Source organism: Rousettus aegyptiacus, unplaced genomic scaffold, assembly GCF_014176215.1.
Source record: "Rousettus aegyptiacus isolate mRouAeg1 unplaced genomic scaffold, mRouAeg1.p scaffold_m13_p_18, whole genome shotgun sequence".
Classification (NCBI taxonomy): domain Eukaryota; kingdom Metazoa; phylum Chordata; class Mammalia; order Chiroptera; family Pteropodidae; genus Rousettus; species Rousettus aegyptiacus.
This window is the reverse complement of record NW_023416293.1, coordinates 863,749-885,769: the sequence shown is the minus strand read 5'-3', so window position 1 is coordinate 885,769 and position 22,021 is coordinate 863,749. Positions and strand designations below refer to the sequence as shown.

General features: G+C 38.4%; 1 protein-coding gene across 3 annotated transcripts in view; it reads left to right on the top strand.

Moving 5' to 3' along the window:
* The window catches only part of AKT3 (AKT serine/threonine kinase 3), a 257,309-nt gene that overhangs the window by 211,897 nt on the left and 23,391 nt on the right, over positions 1–22,021 (top strand). For all 3 annotated transcript variants that reach the window (XM_016151251.2, XM_036235351.1, XM_016151250.2), the window contains 3 exons: positions 1,404–1,526; positions 9,536–9,664; positions 20,068–20,282. In XM_016151251.2, coding sequence (XP_016006737.1) covers positions 1,404–1,526; positions 9,536–9,664; positions 20,068–20,282 — 467 coding nt within the window. The remainder of the gene's footprint in view (positions 1–1,403; positions 1,527–9,535; positions 9,665–20,067; positions 20,283–22,021) is intronic.

The window sequence follows — 22,021 nt, the reverse complement described above, 5'->3', positions numbered from 1 at the left end:
TTTCTTTGTGTTAACGTAAGATGATGATAGAGTCTCAGTCAATAGCATCTTAGATTTGATAAACTATGACAATAGAATAGAAAGCGTTGAAGTTTAGAGTCTGTCTGCCTAATATTTTAGTTTTGCTATGACTAATGTTGAGCCAGTCTGTTTTGGCAAAAGTTGCATGATATCACCTCTCTTTACCATGATGATGAGTTATGCATCAAGTTTATGTTAAAACACTGATAGACACTTAAGTGTAGATGAAGGCGGGAACAGGGAAGAAGGGCTCTGTGTGGAGCCTCCTTTACTTTGCCAAAGTTATGATTCGGTGTGTGAGGATCAAATCTTGTTGACCGTCGTTGTTAGAAATTTGTAGCTGCACTGAAAGTCCATAATCCACGTGGAGGTACAGTTAATTTCCAGTCTTTCAGCCTGAGGATACACTGACTCATTGGTTAATTTCTTTAATCGCAGAAATGTACTGAGTATCTAACATGATATTTGGCAGTCACTTAGCACTGTCCACAATCTTTCATTGTTCCTGGGTGTTTCCTAGTACAGTGAAATAGTATAGCAGATCAAGAGTCAGTTCATAGTACCTGAAACCTGCTCCTTCCTCATACACGTTGTCAAATTGAGACGAGATAGGCAGTTTCTCGTAAAGAGCTGGCCTAAAAGGGCAGCTGGGTGGTTGGCCACAGTGAACACCCAATACATGTTTGTTGATTATTGAGTGGTGATTAACTAGGAAATGGCTGGGCTTGTAGTTTAAGTAATTATGTGAGAAGAGATTGGTGTTGTAGTTTATTATTAAAAATAGAATATACATTGGGAATCATAGGGCAATAATGGAAGTGCCTCATTTGGGGCATTACTAACATGAAAATTTAAATTCTTAAGGTTTCAAACTTTGAAAACATTTCCAGAGATAGGTTGAATCAACAGATGTAGATTTAAAAAGTTCATATAAATCAGCTCCAGCAAATCAGCGGTCCTTTCTTTGAAATAACTGTAAATCAAATAATTAAGTAGAAATGTTATATCTGTGCTCGTGTTCATTTGTTTTAATAACGTCTCAATGCCCAGTCCTTGAAGGAGCGAGCCACAGTGCAGTGTGGGGGAAGTACAATCTGAGGCTGCATACTTTTTTCCTCCGGTAACTGAAGGTTAAATGGGTAGCACACAGAATGCCTTAAACAAGATGGGTACATTGATTAAAACGCTGATTTAACAGCTCGCAGTCTCCCCTTGGAAACCTGGGAAAGAGAAGCCAGCTGCTGTCTAAGAGCGCTCGGCGTCCACTGAGAGTACGCTATCTATCATCACAATATGGTGATGAGAGGTGTTTTATGTTTGTGTTAATTTCCCCCACTAAATCAGTAATTATTACAACCCTGTCCCTGCTGTTTACCCCGCAGCTGTTTTTCCATTTGTCGCGAGAGCGGGTGTTCTCCGAGGACCGCACGCGCTTCTATGGAGCAGAGATTGTCTCTGCCTTGGACTATCTGCATTCCGGGAAGATTGTGTACCGTGATCTCAAGGTAAAAAAAAAAGTAATCAAAATTTGTTTTTACAGAGACTATAGGGACAAACAAAGTAATTACAAAGCTACACAGTTTGGAGAAAAGCAGATTTACTTGGGGAAAAAAAACACTCTGTTTAAGAATGTGGTTTCCCGCATTTGAGGGGAAATTTCGTTCACTGATATGTATGTAGTTCCTTTCTGTCCGAGTTTTTGATGTGCAAAAGAATTTTTGCTCGACTGCTCTGATTAGATGTGATCTACCAATAACATTTCATTTCTCTTTAAGTTTTTTGAGTAATGTTAAACATCTGATTAAAAGTCCAGTAACTTTGCAAGTGACATTTTAAAGTTTCATTATCATAGTCTAATATCCTATGATGTATTATGAAGAAACTTTTATAATAAATAATACTTTATCGAGAGGAAAATACTTTTTTTGATTTTAGTAATAACTTTTTGATGGGTTTAAATGCCTGATGCCTTTTATTAATTTTTTCAGTTTCCATTTTCAAAAGTACCGTATCTGTCTTGTTGTTAAGAGTGACTCGACTTCTCAAGCTTCCTTTCTGATGACACCCGCAGAGCAGCCGAGGGCCCGGCAAGTGTTCTGTAAAGGCCAGAGAGTAAATACCTCAGGCTCTGGGGCCCAGTCTCTCTCACAGCTCCTCAACTCTGCCTCCATATGCATGAGCGAGTGCGCGTGGCTGTGTTCCAATAAAACTTTATTTACTGAAACAGCCAGGAGGCTGGATCTCTCCCATGGGCTGTACATTGCTGACCCCTGGAGTAGCTCATAAATGTAGTGATTCTCATGACGCTGTTTTGAATTAGACTGGCCATATTAAGGAAATTTATACTCTGACACATTTTCAACATATTCTAAATGCGACAATCTTTTTCAAAAAAATAAATCATATAATAATCTTAGATTATTATTAAAACTTGACACAGAATTGCTTTATCAAGTACTAGTTGATTTAAAATATAATTTTATTTGTTGAAATAGGAGTTACATGAGTCGTATGAAATTCTTTGTATGAAATGAGATCTGTCTCCATATTACAACATAAAAAAGACATCTCAATTAGTCCCTCACTCACAGCTCACTCATTTTTAAACACCCGTGATTCTTAAGTTATCTAAATATTTATGCAGTTGTCTAGGTTATTTCAGGATGTTCCTATCTTGTGCTTTTATGTTATGAATGACCCTAAGGGGTAACTGTATTGCACAGTTAGTTATTTTTCACAATGACAATGAAATGTAGTATGTATGTTTGCATAATATTATTTATTAAAGTTTAAAAAATGAACTATGCCACTAAAACACCTATGTCAGGGATGAGCAGCTAAGTGCCACAGTGGACCAGAGATGAGCCCAAATCAACAGTATGATTATATTCGGCCTGAAGCTTCTCATATCCAGGAATGTGGCAGAGTGCAGCATCCCTGTATCTGTCCGAATGGCCAAATAATCCTGAATCTAGATTTTTCAGAAAGAAATGAGTTATATGGCGTGTCAGAACTTACAGCATAAGTTATGTGGCATTTTCAGATTTGCTTAGAAATAGTTAGCTCTCCTCTGCCTGAATCAACTTCCCCTCACTCCTACTTTATATTTTATGAATCCCGTTGGTAGGGAGAAAGAGAGGAACTTCTAGATTTAATGAGAATAATTTTGAAGTACTTGGTAACATGTACACAGTGTTTAAAGCTGGAAGGTAGAATTATCAGCCTAAAGAATCAAAGAAAAGAATGCTCATTTGATTGCCAACATTGGTGAAAAAAATGATACAATTGAGATGGTCTTGGTCATTAGTTACCATTATATAAGAATGGGCATATTAAGTCACTGAAGTTCTTAGTATGAGTTTTATTACCCTGTTCCTGGAGGTGATGGAATTAGACTAAGTTTATTAAACTGTAATGTAAAGTACCTACTTTACATGTGAATATCAGTCATGTGTCTCCATCTGCAGGGACCACTAACTACTAGACCATTAAGTGGTCTCTGCTCTCTTAAGGGTTTTTTGTTTGTTTGTTTTGTTTTTTTGTAAATATAGACCTAACTTAAAGGTGTAAACCAAACATTCAAAATTTCTACAAATGTTGTTTGTATCAGTAGCGCACAAGATTATGCACAAGAGAGTAAGATCCCGGAGGTGGTATTACAGAAATTCAGAGCAGGTCCAGTTTATAGATGAGGTCTGGGCAGCCAGAAGCCTAATGAGTGACATACTCAAAGTAACGGACTAAATCGGGGCATAGCCAAGATTATCGAAGGCCATGACCCCTAGCTCCAAGTCTCACGTTCTCCTTATTACATCATTCTGCCTTCCTAGACTTGCATCTGGGCGGAGGTGAGTGGGGGGGCTCATTGAGAACTCCTAGAGAGCTTTGTAAGCCTAAAATTCGAATAGAGCGACTGAAGATAAGAGAGTGTTTAAAATATATTTGTACCAGATGTATTAAAAAAAGTATCATCAAAAACTGGTTTAGGTATTCACTTTGATTGCTCAGTCTCTGATTTCTCTCCGTTGTAGCCTTACCTTGTGCTTATTCAAATGCAAATCAATTTGAGATGCCTTTGGTAGCTGCTCCTCTCAAGTTGAATCAGTACCTGTTTGCCTCTGTTTATTCTTGGAGGCAAAGCCATATTTCCTGTGCAGGTTAATTTAAGATATTTTATTAGTTTGTAGTTCCTAATAACTGATATTTATAATAACAGATAAATTATCGCAACCTTTCTTACACCTGAAAAAGTACGTTTTCTTAATTTATCAATAGGTGTCATGATAAGAAATTTTGTTTCAGTAAGGACCCAAATTCCTTGTGATTGCTTAGGAAAAACGTGTTGCTCCATCATAGCATAAAAATTTGAAGAAGTCTCTTCTAAGAATTCATAACTAGCGCAAAAGTGTTAAATACTTTTTTTTCCTGCTTAGTTCTTATTTTGCAAGTGTAACCTTTTCTTTCAATGATCATGGCCACCAAACTACAGAATGGGTTGAATAGGGACATTTGCAAAGATGTATATAATAATACTGGAATTCATTAAGCATTAATTTCTCCAAGGGTTTGGGATAGGGTAGGTGGGGGCAGAAAATATTACATAAATTGCTCCTGTGTTCTGTTTGTGGAAAATCTAATCTTATTTTCTACCAAAGAGTGTAAAGGCTAACTTAACCATTTACATTATGGAGCATGAGAGACCGCCAAATACACTTATGATGGCACAGGGATGGCTTCAGAGTCTTGACCAGACCCTTCCAGCCTTCGTCCGCTCCCCGGTGTTCACCCCAGACAAACTCACAGTCTAAATAAAAGCAGCATGCTCCCTTCACTTCCTGAATCTTCAGGCGCGCCCCCCAAGTCATCCCCCTAACCAGACTGCCGCCCTGGATCCCGCTTTCTTAGAAGTTTTAAGCCACTGCTGATACGAACCCCTTCCATCTCAAACATTAAATTGTACTATTGGGCTTTGTTATTAATTTGTAGTAAATTCTTCAACAGCTTAGCAAGCCAGGCGGGGTTTTCGCCATTGCGCGTTATGAACCCTTTCGTTCTCACAAGCGCAAAAGTGAAGAAGTGTTTTCAGCATCCTTTTATAAGTTCATGGTCATTCAGTCCCCACAGGTCCGCTTGTCTGGCGTTTGGCACTTTGATGCCCAGACACCTAAACCCGCGTGCAGTGTGCGGAGGACAGATCCCCGCGGGTCCCCAGCCTGCGGGTCTGGGTCGTGAGCTCCGAGTGAGGTGCAGCTGATGCAGTAGAAGCGTGGGGGTGGGGGTGGTTGTTTGTTTCTGTTGGTTTTCAGAGACCTTGGGAACTGCTGTTTTCCTTCCTTTGTTTAATAGCAATGTCAGCCATTTTAATAAGAGATATATAATAGAATATATATACCTGTATTAGAATATTGTACTAGAAAGCTTAAAAAGCTTTTAAAAAACATTTAAACTTTCTCGTAGCTCGCTCGGCGTGTGTTAGAACACAGCGTCCCAGCCCGTGTGCCATGCGTGGGCCGCAGGCGCGGCTCAGGCCTTGTCCTCCTTCCGCCACAGGCCACGCGGCGGACACAGGGGCCTCCGGGCCAGTCAGTCCCGGCCTGGAGCGGCCGCCCGCTGGCCTGGAACTCCCTGCACGTCGCAGGTCCTACGGTGCGAGGAAGCACTGTGCTAAACACAGCCAGGAGTGTTAGAGTTTAGGTTATTCCAGGTACCAGCCAGAGCAGGGAGAGTGTAGTATTTTCTCACTATAACTTCTTGTCCACAAAGCACAGAGGGAAAAAGACTTCAAAATCTGTCATTTTTTTCATACGTACACTGAATGGATCAAGACCCTCTGTCAAATAATGCCTGTTCACATCAACTAGGTGAAAAATATCTTTTTTATGGATACTCCGTGAGGTATATGTCTAATATTTTTTCTCTTTTTAAAGTGTAAACAGACGACAACACTCTGATACAAAGAGTCAGCATTACCCAGATTTTGAGTATATGATCTTTTCTGTCAGACGTCTTACTTAACTCCATCGTCGCCTTTGCGGGTGGATCCTTCAGTGAGCATAAGCCAGGTGCCCTGCTCTCAGTCTTGGAAACTGAGACTCATTGGAGATAAAATAAATAAATAACTAAATAAATAAAAGATGCACTGTAAGTCTTATACATGGAGAGTACCCGACCACTCAGTGACGGTGTACATTTTGCATTTTATGCCTAAGAAAAGGAAGAAGGAAAGCTGGGAGATTTAGGTCATTTGTAAATATCTTTATTCCTTCCTTACCATAGTGGACGCGCTCCTAAAAACGTTCCACCAAATTCTCTTTATGTGAGTGTTAAGTGCACCGAGGAACAGGGGTGCAGGGTTTGCTCTGTCCAGGCCTTTGATCTGCTTGGAAAAGACTCCAGGTGATTCTGAGCATCCTTCATATTTGTGAATGACAGGCCTGATGGTTCTTATATTTTATGGAAACTTTGTCATGAATCTATGTAGAACTTTATTTATTTTTTAACTGGATGTTTAATTACCCCCCGACTTATCTTTGTACACATTGGATTTGGGGGTGTTTTTAAGGTGATACATTTCTGTTGTTGTTGTTGAGGGGCAAGTTATTTTTGCCATTTGTGCTCATATTTCAGGATGGTGAGATAGGAAGATGATGGGAGAAGGTGGACACTGTTGTAAAATAAACGGGTTTAAAATTAGGAAATTTGTTAATGTTTTATTCAAAAGAAATTATTGCATATTGAAAAGTGTTTTTAATGAAGTCACCGAGCTGGCAAAAGTATTTTATAGAGTTCCATTCCTGAACTTTGTCCTTTCCTTTAGAAGACAGTGTTATCTAGAAGGTCACACACTATTTCGATAACTTACAAATCAGCCATCAAACTCTCTGTTTAATGATGATCAATACATTTATTGGATGCTTAAATTCTGTATCAGTATCTCATTTAATTCTCAAAACAGTCACATTGGATTGTTACTATTATATTTACCTGTATAGATGAAGTTGAGGCACATAGAAATCAATAGCTTGAATTTATGTGGAAGTTCTTTAACTTGACCCTATACTCTTACTGGTTTGCTCTCTACTGTCCCTCGTGCCCACCATCACGACCCTCGCCCCATGTCCCACAGTCGTCCCTTAGGCTAACCTTATTTCTTACTACATCATTGTAATCTGTTAAAGCTGATTTATCAAGCAGGGATGACGACCAGCTGTCCTGGTTTGCCGAGGACTTCCCCAGTTACAGAACTTTGAAGTCCCGCCTCCCAGGAAACCCCTGAGTTCTGGGCAAACAGACTGTCCCTCACCTTCAGCCTGTTTCTTACCCCAACTCTATCCCTGCATCTCATTCCAGTCCTCATCCCTCAGCTCCTGGCGTGAGGCTCAGAGATGAGAATTAAGGGGAGAGAATTAGTTGTGGGCACACACACACACACGCACACGCACACACACACACGCATGCACATTGCTTGATATTAAAAAACAGTGTTCACACATTTTGATCTTTCTGTATCCATTCACTTCGAAACAGCCTTGTCAAAGAGTGGAGAAGCAGTACGTGATACCATATTTCCACGAGAACCTCCCATGCGTGTGAGGCACGTAACAGACGCCGGAGTGGGATGGAAGCGGGGTGCGATGGCGGAGACGGACGCTCACGTTTTGTACGACAGCGTTAGGGAGGATCTTATAAGGACTATCCATTGCACTGATAAGAGATTTAGTAAATATTTTTAGAAAGATCAGACAGCATTTGATGAACCCAATTTAGGTTTTTTTTTTTTTTTGGTAAGTATATTTTTTAAAAATTAGAAACAGGGCATATACATTTTTATTCAACAAAACAACAGACCCTCCTGTAAATACTTCTCTTTCTCATGGCGCATTAGGAGAGGAAACAAGGTAGAAGGTGGTGTTTGAAACAGAAGGAAAAAGGAGAGAAACCCAGACGCACGAAGAAGAGACAGACAAGCCAGCGCGGAGAGAAGGAGATCGTGGGAAGGGGGAGGGGCAGACAGTCTTGTTCTCGATCCTTCTGCCCGGTTTCGGTGGTCAGGACTTACTGCCATTGGTGCAAATGGGGCTGGGTTTTTGGGTTCCAGTTAGTAGAGAAGCATATGGAAGATGCAGGGTATCTAAATTTAGACAAAATAAAAGACCCGTTATTTTTAAAAGGTCCAATGATACGTGTAGGGTTCATTCAGCTTTCTGAAGGCTTGTCAAAAAGAGACTCGCTTCTCCGAAGTATATGCAATCAGTGAAACAGGTATTGAACATTTAGATCAGCCGGTGGCACATTTAAGGACTTTGGCCACGGACTTCTGTCTATCTGATCTTCCAGTGAGCGCAACGTGCTTAACTGTATATAGTTTTTGGTTTATGAGACTTTGGGTAACATGACAGAGTGTGGTGTCGTCATATTTTATTTTATGTGATTGGTAGCTACTTATATTTTCATATAGAGTTCTGTTTTGAATGTGGTGTTGACTTCAGAGTTCAGATGAGCACTTCCGTATGTCATCACATAAGGGGTAGAATCAGTACTTCTTAAATAAGTTAGTTATTTATCCTGCTAACATATGTGTTTCCACATGTGTTTCTTGTGTGTGTTCCTTGTGTGTACCTTCAGGGTGTAGCTACCTGAGTGGGCAGGGTTTGGGGCCCTGTCCATATAAGGCTGTAGGATCACAACTCAGAACTCGTCTGTATCTTTGTGTGATGATAAGCGTACTTTGGTTTCAAAATAGGATAAAAATAATCCGTTATTGTTGATATTTTAATTTCACTGGCTTTGCATGAGCTACTGCCCCTCCTGCATTTCATAGTTTTTACTTCCGGCAGATCATCTTTCTACTTGGTTAAATGTTTAAGATTCTCTTTGGTGCTTTTTAATTAATGGCTTCAAAGAGTCCAACTGTATAATAATTGTGCTACATATTTTCATAAACTGTTGAATGTTTGACTTTGATATTCTTTTTCTTTTTATGTTTAAAAGGGTTGGTGTTTCTTTATTACAAAGAACTGCAAAAGAGGATATTGCCTTACCTTACAAAAATAAGATTTAGGTTTCATTTACAACAACCACCAAAAAACATTTCTCTAAGTGAATATTTTATAATAGCAATAGATTCCCAGGAGAACTTTTTGAAAACCGTCTGTATATATCCAGAAGAAGATGCTCATCTCTTTGGGATTATTTAGATCACAATTTATTAAAAAAAAAAAAAAGATTGATATTTGCCTTGAAAAGTTAATTCAGCTTTAGTTTTCAGAACTTACACAGTAAAGGCTCTCACTTCCATTGGTTTAAAGTCAGTAATATTATAATCATGAAGTAGTTGATAAAAACATGTTTCCTTTTACACATGAGTTAGGAAGCTACAGGGTTTTTAAGTATAGTTACTACAACTACGTCCTCTTTCCAAATATCTTACTCAGCATTCAATAATTTTTCAAAACAGTATTTTCCTATATTTGAAGAATAGAGAACAAATTATGTCATTTTTCTTACTATGCAGTTGGAGAATTTGATGCTGGATAAAGATGGCCACATAAAAATTACGGATTTTGGACTTTGCAAAGAAGGGATCACAGACGCAGCCACCATGAAGACGTTCTGTGGCACACCAGAGTACCTGGCGCCAGAGGTGGGCCTGGTTCCGTCCGCAGGGGCAGATAACGTTGACGTCGTGTTTTACAAATGATTCTATTTAACTGTTGAAAAAAATAATCACAGCATCTACTACTTTTACCTGGATTTCAACATGAATCACATCTCTTTTGCTTCCACTTATTTAATGCGGTATTATAGGGCAAAAATATGTAGAAATTAAATTTTATAAACTTTATGAGCACAAAGGTGCTAACTGCAACATAGTCAATTTCTGTTTCTTGACCAAATACGTTTTGTTTCTTGATTATGCCTGTGTTGATTCATTTATTCAAATAGAATAATTGAATGACTTCATCAGGAATGCTTACCGTTTTAGAAACCGTTTGGATTTTCCTTAGACACAAAGAAATAATGATAAGCTGCTTTTGTAGTGTTGTGGATTTTCATACTTAATTTTAGGAAGTATTTCATTGGGAAAGTTAATGCAATGATAGTAGCTACATTTTTTAATTCATACCAAAGCAGACTCTAAGCAGTGACCACCCCACACTGAGGGTTCCACAGTAACTCATTTAATTTGTTTACTCAACGAATATAGATTCTTTGTCTCCTGTGTTGGGTGTTTTTCTGGGCGATGTGGTTCCAGAAACAAGATACAAAGGACACTGCTTTCAGGGAACTTAGCCCTGGTGGAGGGAGACAGAATAAAAATAAATAAATGACACAACGTTATGTAGTAAGTGCCAGGAAGAGAGAGAAGCTGGGGTAGGGGAAGGATATGGTGTGGCAGCTGTTGTAGAAAGTGTTCCAGTCACTACCGCTGTATGAAAAACCATTCCACAACCTAGCGGTGAAAAACTGCCATTTTATGTGACCGTGGGTTCTTAGGAGTACAGATGGGCAGCAGGAGTGGCCTCTGCTCCACAGCATACGGGTCCACAGCCGGAAAGACCCTGCAGCAGGGCGTGACCCTGTGGTGGGGACGGGTTACCGCATCTGGCGCTGGCGCTGCCTGGCCGCCCCCACCTCTCTGGCCGGGCGTCCTCCTGATGCGTGGCCTCCGGGCCCTAAAAGCAACTGTCCTAGGGTGCAGATGAGGAGCTGCCCCCACAACCCGGTACCATCAAGACGTGTTTTATGCATTCTCGAAATGTTTATGGTATATTTTAAATAATTTCAGGGGGTACAAGTCATATGTCATAAAATCCAGCCTTTCAAAGTACGCAGTGGTGGTTTTTAGCATATTCTCAAAATTGTGTAGTTGCAGAATATTCTCCCTCCCAGCAAAGGACCCCCATTCTCATTGCCTCCCTGTTCCCATTGCCTCCCCTTGGGCAATTACTAAGGTACTTTCTGTCCCAACCGTTGTGCCTGTTCTGGGCCTTTCATATAAAATGGCATCATACAATATGCGGCCGCCGTGTCTGGCTTCTCTTACTTAGTCTAGGATGTATAAGGTTCATTCGCATCGTGGCGTATATCAGCCTTTCCTTCCTTTTTTGTGGCCAAACCACATTCCATTGCGTGGATATACCACATGCGTGTGTCCGCTTGACAGCTGACGGACGTTAGGGTCGCTTCCGGTGTTTGGCTCCCGTGCTGCTGTTCCTGGGATCGCGCAGCATCGCCCGCCTGTGCCCACTGGGGCAGCAGTCCCAAGCCCACGCAGGCCCCGGGCCATGTCGCAGCCCCCCGCTGCCCGTGGCGTGCGTCGTCCTCTGCAGATAGATGTTCAGAGGAAGTGATATTTGACCAGAGGCCCGAATGCTAAGGAGGAGGCCGCTGTTGCATAAAAGAGGGAAGGAACCTTCCAAACAGGAGAGCAGCTGCTGTTAAAACCTCGAGGCAGGAACAGGCTCAGCTCTTCCTTCAGACTCCAAGGAGGTCAGTGTGGCTGGAGCCGAAGAGGGAGGCATCCATCTTTGATGGGTGAAGATCACTGTTTGTGGAACATCTCGTGTGTGCCATATGCCGTGGTAGCATGTTGCATGTTTACAATAAGCTTTTGTGATAGCAAACCTGATATTTTTTAAAGGTGAGGGAGCTGAGGATCAGAATCTTTTATGTAATCTATACACAGCAGGGCAGCGGTGGAGAGAGAATCACGATTCTAAGTTCATTTTTAAAGCCCACTTTTGTACTTTTTTAACTGAATACATCATAGCCCAAAAAAGAAAAAATTCACAATTTCAAGGCCACTTATAGGTGCAAATAATTGTCACTTTTAAAATAAATTATTTGTATATGCTCAACAGGAAAAGGTAATCAAAAGAAATTAGGATCACATTCAGAACGATCCCGCAATCCTTATACACGTAGTAACTCAGACCAGGCCATTATAATAGGCCTTGTCAATTGGGGATTACATTTACATTTTTAGAATGTGTAGTTATTGTAAATAAGTGCTAATAATTTGAAATACAGTAAATTTCCAATTATCCTCTTGAGGACTGCCAAAAATGTAATTTTCTCTGCTACAAAACCTGGACTTTAAAATTGTCTATTTTTGTGGCTGAATTAGGTAAAATTTTAGAAACAGTTCCTTGTTTATTCAAATACAAGATCATAATTTTTAGAATAGGATTGTTTTTGTGAATGTTATGAAAAACACATTCTTTGTTTCTCCGGAGTTTAATTACCCCTGCCATACGTTTGCCATAGATGATGTTATCCCATATTTAGAATAACAAAATTAGTTGTGTCACAATTAGGGGAAATTATTTCCGAAGAAGATAAATACATCTCATTTTAGAAGCAGATGATCTTCTCAGAAACAAAGATATTGTTCTATATGCAAATGCCATCAACTGGAGAACAAAACCAAGAATTTAATTCAAGGGGGGCCCAATTGTTTATAAATGGAAAGTTTACAATTCATAAGGAATTATCAGTCTCTTTTTAAAGACAAGTAAGAAAACATTTCTGTATGTACATATTTTTTAAATATTGCAGAAGTCTAGTCTTTAAAAGCAGTTTGCATACCCATGGCTGACACATGCTGATTCATAATTTAAGTCTCGACACTTCATTTTTACAGGGAAGACTGGTCATTATAGTGACTGCCTGAGGATGACAAGTCTTGAAACAAGTACTCATGAAATTTTAATTCTTATAGTTTAAGTATTTATGTGAAACACCGCATGTTTGTTAAATCAGAGTAACTTTGGATGTGTTTACTCAGTTTTAAAAACAAGAACTGAAGTCTTTTTTCTGATCGCTGATATGGACCACTTCACTAAAGAACATTCATTCATTCATTAAGGAAACATTTATTGAGTATTAGGTGTCATGCATTTGTTAGGTGCTGGGAATACAAAGATAGTAAGGAATGGTTTTTGTCCTCAAGTATTCTGCTGTTTACCGAGGTGACAAGATACAGAGAATAATTACTACTGTGCAAACACTAAGCACTTTACTGCGTGTGAGGGGGAAGGAGAGGTGTGTGGGCCTGCTGCGGGTCCAGGGGCAGTAAAGGGGAGGCCGCCGGGGTCGAGGCTGGACACGTGGAGAGGATGGCGAGGTGCGTTTAGACCTCGCGGGGAAAGGAAAGCCAGTTTTGGACTGCCGGAGTACAGGGTCTGAGTCAGGGCAGGGCTGGCAGGAGCCCCCTCCCCTTACTTCAGATGGCGTCTCTCACTCCTTTCGAACTGAAATTTCTAGTCCATACCTTTGTTAAACGCCAGACTTTTCTTGACTGTCTATCAGCAGCAGCTGTTTATCAGACCTGGACCACGTCCCTGAGCGCTGCTTCCCTGCCGAGCGGCTCTGTCGGCATGGCCCCTCTCCTGTCCTGCGGGAGAGGCGTGCTTACGTGTGACGGAGAGATCTCAGTGCAGCCTCTGCCTCACCGAGCAGCGGCCAACCTCTGCCCGTTCCGTTCTTCTAATCACATAGAAATGCTTTGCTATTTAAAGATAGGTGAAGGGTATTTAAAAGGTGCTTCAAAAAGACTATTAGAAATCAGTTCAAAACCGATTTAACTGTCCTATAAATCAGATTTCTAAATAAACATAAGTTTTAAATGAGTAAGTTTATTTCTTGTGGCAAAGACCACCAGAAAAATTAAGTGTTATAGTATAAAAATGCCATTTGTTGAAAATTAATATTTTTAAAATTTTTGTTCTCTTATCTCCTTTGATGAAGAATTATAGCTCTTTAGTGTTAAAGAAAAAAAAACAAACACGTATTTTTTAAAGAGGTTGCAGAGATACAGTCCTACCGGACATATAAACTACACGCTTAGCGTGTGACAGCTTCAAAAACACATTAGTGGATATAGTTTTAAACGCTTTTTGTTTTTACTGATATTAGAGGAGATAAACTTGACCTGCCATACATTATGAACCGTAAGGTATTTCGGGGGGATTTTGTTTTTGTAATCCCTATTGTATTTCACAGTTAAACATTATAAATTAGAAATTATATATAAAATCTTACTGTTAAATTTTATTATTTGATTTGGCTCTCATTGAATCCAAACCATTTTATGCAGTGCTAATTATTTAGTCTCAGCTTTGCTCTTGAGTTAGCAGTACCTGATCAACTTTCCAACTGTAAAACAGTTTGAAAATCAAATGTAGCTTACATGCAAGACCCAACAAAATTAAAAGTGTTAAGTACGTTTTGGCAGTTCACTTTTATTATGCCCAGTCCTCAAATGTACCAGCAGATAATCATCTGAATGTTAGTTATTTTTCACATGCTTATGTGATCACACAAAAAGTACATGCTAAAAAGAAGCAGATGGTGACAGATGGGGAAGGTTGAATAAGGTGGTTTTGGAAACCTAGAGAAATGCACTTCTGTAATAGTGTAAAAATAAAAATTATTTGATAATCAAGTTAGAACTAACAAAAAGATGGCAAAAAATGACTTGATTGTTGGAAAATACATAGTATCTAGTTGTGGTTACTATTCAGGGAAAAAATGTATATACTTTTGTTTCATGAATGTAAAAATTATTTTTTTCATGAAAGTGGCTAAAAATGTGTTTTTTTGATGCATTCTTAGCTTATAGAACCTCATTTTTAGAAAATATTCACTCCTGTCATTTTATTCATTTTTCTTTTGAAACTAATCTTTAATATCGTTTATATAATATATGTTTTGAAAATATCTGAAATAGGACCAGAATATTTTGATAACTGTTTTGATACAAAGATTTGCTCAAAGTCATTGTGATGCTATATAGATAATAGCATAAATGGAAATTGAATCCTATGCAACTTTAGAGCTAACAACATACATTAACTTCTTAAGAATGAGTCGAGAGAATCATAAATTAAGGGTAAAGGTAGTTGTTAGCATGGAGTGGCATTGACTGGGGAGTAGTTAGACTATAACTTGATTGAAATGTATTGAATGGAATTTTATTTAGTTAGTTTAAATACAAAAAAAAATGTTAAAGCCATCATTTTATTGTTTCTGTCAATATTTTCTGTAGGAGACCTTAAGAGGAATTAGGCCAAAGTTACTTATGTTTGCATATTTAATCTACAGGTAAAAATAGTAGCATACCTAGTTACATTTGCTTAACCCTTGGACAAAGATCTGCTGTTTGTTCCAGATTGTAAAAATAAGTCTTAAAACTTGTAAGTTTTTTGTAAAAATAAAAAGTTGTTTTAGTAGCCTTTCTGAAACTGTATACGCCCCTAATATTTTATTTAATTATTAATAATTCATGAAACACCTGTCCTCGTAAGGTATTTATGAAAGCCATTTTCCTGATGGTTCTGAAAAATCTCATCACCAGTATTGAAAGGGCAATCACTGTGATTCGTCCAGGTAGAAGCTGGGTACTTTGTGGTTTGAATTCATGTTTAAGAACTTCTGTCATGTGTTGGCTTGATACGTATACTCTTTCTGAATAATATTAAAACCATCCCATTTTGTCCCCAAATTGGACAATTTTAAAACAGGAACTAAAATGATATTTTTTAGTTCAACGTTAATGTCTGCCCATGTTTATAAGTAGCTGTTTTGACTTACCCAGAGGTCTGTCAGTTCTTGTAGTAACTGTTTTTCACCTGAAGTTCTTCCCACTGTTATGTGGTCTTTTGGCTTTAACAGTCAGAATATTTGCATTCAGTACTTCAGAATGATTCTAGTTTAAGCATAATTTAAAATTCTCTGAAGCCAAAGAATGTAACAAAACGAACCCTAATTGGTGACACAGTGGTGACCTACAGTATTTCACAGTGGCTATTTTTACTTGGGTTACAAAGACCCAGTTTCTTAGAATCTCATAACGTCCATTGCTTCGGGATAAAAAGAAGTGTGGACGTCTCTGGGGAGAAGTGTGTAAGTGCGATTTAGTCAGCAGCATTGTGTCCACTTAGTTCTCCGATTCAGGAATGTCGCCTGTCCTAGCCAGAGATCGCCTTTGCACGTCCGATGTCAGCTGTGTGCAAGGATTGCGCATGAGTGCTAGGCGATAGCTCACAGCAGTCTAACTCACAGCAAATGGCAGTTACACTTTCAGAATCGTCAGAGCAGTTGAGAATATGTTTATGAAGAAAACATGGACTCCATAATTCTTACGAAATACGTACTTCTGAAGCTGCAATACATTTTAGAATCTGAATTACAGGATTTATAGGTCTTTTTTTAAAGCAAATTCCTGTGATGTTAAGAATAAAATATAAAGAATTTCCATAAATGATAAAGTAGATAAGTGTCTATATATAAAACACACGTATCAGTTACCTGAAATATAAGGTTAGCAGGGAAAAAAAATTTTTTTTCGAATTAGTGGTAAATTGGTTCATCCAAGTTCGCAGTTTACTTTCACAACATAGGTGTGCAGACAGTTTGTTTAGATGTTTAATTTCCCCCCCATCTGTTCTGTCAGGATTATTGATTGAGCAGTAAGCCACTCTAGGGCACACGTAGTCTCTTTATAATCACTTGCCTTGGGTGCATTGTGTGGCCTTGGCAAACCGATTGAGAGGTGTTCCTTCAGCCTTCCGGTAAAGCTTAATTGGTAAAAGAATATTAGAATGAACATGTTTTTTTGAAAGTGGCCATTAGCCAAATAAATATTTACATTGGTAATTTTAATTGGTGGTATCATTTTAAAATACATGGTTTAATATTTAATATCATTCTTTGAAATTAGTAATCATTTAAGAGCAATTTATGACGATTTTTTAAACTTACCTGGTTGTATTATAAACAAAAGCATCTACATCAAATATTACCAGAATATTTAATAGTAACCGGTACCTACTGTGACCAGCGAGAGTCTTGGGTTTTGTTAGCTCGCAACCTGGAGCGACCTCTGGCTCCTGGTAGAAAAACTGACATTCTGCATTGTTTCCTAGAGTTTGTGCACCGTTTGGGTCTTGTCTTAATGCGACCTGCCATCATTTTCAGCATTCACATTTCTTTGGTGTCCCAGACCCTCTCCCGTGCTCTCGCTCTCTTTGGGCATTTGTGTCAAATGTAGTTGTAAAGCTGCATCTGTGGTCACAGAGAACAATAGGGACAGAGGGAGATACCACGTGTCTGCCTCCGAACTTGCACCTTGAGTGTAGCTCGGTGTCAGTGGCATTGGTTTTCATGGCAGAGAGACGCCTTCTTTAGACTGAGTCTTTAGGGCGCGTCTTTTAGTGGATCACCTCTCTGGGAGCAGATTCTGATCCGCCTTCAGGTCCACACCACGTGACAACCTGTGTCGCAGTGGAGTTGGAGTGCGGGCTTCCATTGCTTCGCCTCCCTTTCCCCACTCATGTGGACTGGCCCTCATGGGAACCCTCAAGTAAATTAGCCTTTTTGCTAGAAAAAGAATCATCAGAGGTAGCCGGAAGGAATTGCAACTCTTAGAATAAAGAATATAAATTGTACATGTTACTGTAATTTTAGGAAAAGGACCGCTTTGAGTAAGGGAGAAAAATTATCTTTTAAAAATAATGTAAATGAGGCTGTAGATTTTAATTTGACTCTGGAATTTCTACAATATTTCAAAGTATTGTGTTTTGAAATGATTTATATTTAAGAAGAGAGGGTATTGTATGAATGGTCGTAATATGTTTTCTGTTATTATCCACATGTGGAATATTATAATCACTTTTATTTATATTACTGTGTATTTCATCTTCCAGCTGTTTGGACATAGGAGTTGAACAGAAATCTTTCTTTTTAATTGATAGGAAACTCTTATATAAAGAAGGCTGGCTGAGTCGTTAGGGTTTTCATCCTCGACATTGCTTAAGTTTACATGTCAAAAAGATAATGTATTGCATCAGATTTGTTCAGTACAAAGTGATAAAGCAAACAGCTCTAATTGTATAGCATTATATCTATATATCAATTAAAGTACATTATGTTCAGAAGCAAAAACACTTAGTTTGAGAATCAGTGTTCATTTTACAAAGCTAAATAAAATACATTTTTATTTTACCAAACAGATTCTTTTACAATGCAGTTTTATTTTTCAGATGCTTATTTCTCTTCAAAAAATAAAACCCTTTTTTTATGTACTCACTTTCCCTTCTGGCTGCAAACCAGGTATTTAAACAAAAATAAAGGATTGCCAGTTTTGCCAGCTGGGGATGAGAACCCGGCTGGTGAAATGTGGATTCGGGAGGCAGTTAATCCAGCTTTTATGCTTTTTATGGTTTTATGAAAAAAAGAGGTTAAAAACCACATTTGGCTCGTTTTTTGTGTGTGCCACTGTTTTGTTGATGTTGTAGGAATGCAATGAAAGGTTACTTAGATTTTAAAATTTTTTGTTATTAGGTAAAATCCTGGATCTAGTAGCAAAAGGCCCAAAACAATACATTCTACTAGTTGGACATGAGATAGATTCTTGAATAATCAAAAGTCACTAGTATTTAAAAACTATATATGCAGCCTTTCCTTTAAGAAAAGAAGTGGAATTCCTCTGCTTCTTTAGGTTATTTCTTCTATATGTTCTTACATTACTCATTTCAAACAAATAGATATTAGAGATATTTTTGACTAAAGATGGAAATGAGAATTGGTTGTTTTCCCCAAAAAGAGTTCACTTAGTTTGTGATTTACAGAATATTTTTGGGGAAACATAGGAACTGCACTTGTGTTCATATCTCGCCAGTGCAATCCCTGGTTTTCTTTAGCCACAAAGCAAACAATAAAACAATTAAATTAAAAAAAGTTTTATAGCATTTGAAAACACTACTAAATAGATCTTTAAGTAATGTAGTTTTTCCTTGAAATTGTGTGCTCCATCTTTAAGTGCCTACTGTCAAAAATATCATGTGCAATCCTATGAAATTGAATTATTGGTAAATTTTAAATGAAAGTCACATTGGAGTAATCGGCAACAGCATATTTACTTATTTCAAACAAAGAAAGTTCAGAACATGAGTTCTACTTTGTTCCATATCAGATTCTTTCTTACATAATCAGTTATAAGATTATTTTAATTGATAAATTTCATGTATATGGTTTTCTTGATCTGTTTATCTCAAAGCTAACAGGATCAGAAAAAGTAAGCTTTAAGATGATTTAAGTATAGTAACTTAAAATAAAATATCAAAAGTTCTAAATAAATGAAGAAACTTTCATTGGATGAAGAACACATCTAATAAAAAGATAGAATCAGATTTTTCCTGGGACAAATGGCAAGTTATCGTGTTTCGATTTGAACAGTTTGCTCTAACAAAGCCTGACACTTTTATATCATTTCTTACTAAATTTATTTTGCACATAATATATTTTGGAAAACAAAGGACACACACCATACAGGTATGGAGCCCATGATTTTTATTATTTATGTTTAATAGAAAAAAAATCGTCGTGAGGTACTAAAGCTTTGGATACCAATGTTTATTAACAACCCAGACAGTAAACCTTCATGTTCACTTCGTTGGCTAAGTATTTCCTGAGAGAGTTTAAGAGTCCGGGCCTCTGAACGTCTTCGGATTTCTTTTCGTGGCTGTCATGCCCCGCGCGCGTCTGCATCAGCAAGTGTGTGCCCGCTTCTCTCTTTCACTGTCCGATTTGTGTCACTTAGTCATTCTTAATGCAGGAATGTGTACGGCGCATTATACGCTCTGTAATTCGCATGGCTTAGCTCTGATTTGCTACTTGACAGCCTCCATCAGTGAGCCAGAATGAAAAATGAAGTGGGCCTAAGAGAAAGTTTGCAGATATGCTGAGGTTTTCATTTGGCCCTTAGTACATTCATACGCTCGTTTACTTAGAACTGGTTGTACAACTGGACCCCTTTTGTAATACTCTGACCATTTCTGGATATATGTTGAACATTTCAAATATTTTATGTGATTTATATCTTTCGTAGGATGCTTCATAGTTTAAACGTCAAGATCTAAAAATAGTCTACATAGGCTTTGAAAGTTAAGATTCATTTCTATGTAAAAATCTTACATTTCATAAATAATGCTTTAAAAGTCGATGTGTAGTAGGTAATCTTTTCACTGGTTTCGCTTTTAGGTGTTGGAAGATAATGACTACGGCCGGGCAGTGGACTGGTGGGGCCTCGGCGTCGTCATGTATGAGATGATGTGTGGGAGGTTGCCTTTCTACAACCAGGATCACGAGAAACTTTTCGAACTAATACTAATGGAAGACATTAAATTTCCTCGAACACTCTCTTCAGATGCAAAATCATTGCTTTCAGGGCTCTTGATAAAGGATCCAAATAAACGGTAAGCCACAAATTACACCCAGCGAGTTACTGATGAATGTGGTTAGAAATTGTGATATGGAAATTAATTCAAACATAACTAATTCCAAGAAGCTATGTATTTGGTGTAGACATCTTCCCACTGAGATACTGACTTATTTTTAACTGCATAATATAGAACATTTAAAAAATTTCCTCAACTATTTTCTGACTTGGAAACGTTATGCAGATTTTACCAAGTAAGGATTTTGAGAGTTTTATTATCCACATTGTGAGTGAACTTTTTCTTAACTGCCCCGGTACTTGCTCTTGTGGGCATAAGAAGATCCCTTTTTCCCCTTCTTGTCTCTGGGCCTTTATATTTCTGCCGATTCACGCTATAAAAAGGGTAGACCTGTCTCTCTGCTCTCCCCCCACCTCAGCCTCTCTCAGCATATTTAATGACTTTTTTTGCTCGTCATTGAAGATATACTTTTCCACATAGGGCTGAAAGGATTAACAGCAAAAAAAAAAAAAAAAAAAAAAAAGTCTTTATATGCTTCGTATTTCTATTCTGGTAGCTATAGCTGTGACCTGAACAACCCTATAGCCCTTTGCTTAATGAGCTACGATATTCTTTGTTCCTGTTTATATAGTCATTTACATGTGCATTTTATAAATCATATATGAAGTGACTATTTCTATTTTAATGTCCCTTAATATACGTGTTTGTGTATCTGTGTATTCATCTTTTTATCTAGCTTTGTATGTCTATTGGTATTTTTCTGAAATCTCTTAGATCTTAAGTATCTTGAGGGTACACCACTTCATATATTGTTGGATCTTTCATAACACCTTCCAAAAAAATATTTTTTGCAATGTTCTGTTTATGGTTGCTAATCAGTATGTATTTGTTGATAGACTGAATTCATAGGTGAAGAAATAAATGAATCTTAGAATGCGGGCTTTGTCTACCTTAGAGATGCTCTCTATTATATGCTTCTAGCTTTTAAAGTTATGAGGAACATGGTTTTACCGTCAGCAGAAATAAGCAAACCTAATTAATGAAGTACCACCTTTTTGCTTTTGTGAAGAGCCATTCAAAAAGGTGTTTCCTCATCCTAGTGACGGAGGTCTTACGTCTGGAAAGTGGCCTTTTTATTCAGGGCGTTTTCCTATGCGCCGCCGTCTTTGCTTCCTCGGCGCCCCGTGAAGTTGGTAGGGTGGACGCTGCTCTCGCTTCCGTTTGAGGAGAAAGCAGTGGCCCAGAGAGGCTCAGGCGGTGCATCCCAGGGCGCACGGAAAATTCGTGCGGAGCGAGGGCGGAAATAGATTTCTTGGTGCCTATTTGCTGTCACTTACAGATCTGTTTACAGCGCATCATTTTTCCAGTTGGTTCAGCTTTTGAAGTATATTCCATTTAACGTGATGGTTTCACAATTAACGTAACGGGTAGCAGTGCTGATAGGCAGTCTTTACAGAGCTAGGATTCCTATGTTATCTCCTTCATTTGGGCTCTAATATTTGGCTTGGTTTCAAGGGCAGTGAATTTTTATCCCATCCTTTCCTGAACCCTTCAGGTGACACTGGCAGCTCTTTTCTCTGCGGCCCTCACCGTTAGTGGCCGGAGAACAAAACCGTACTGTGGTTTTCATGTCTATGTCGCAGTCTTTTTTTTTTTTTTTCTTTTTTTGGTCATCTGGCTCCCAGTGAATAACACATAGTAGGCACTTAATGTGAGGTAAATTTAGAATGTCAGCGGCCTGGTATGTAGGGCAACCT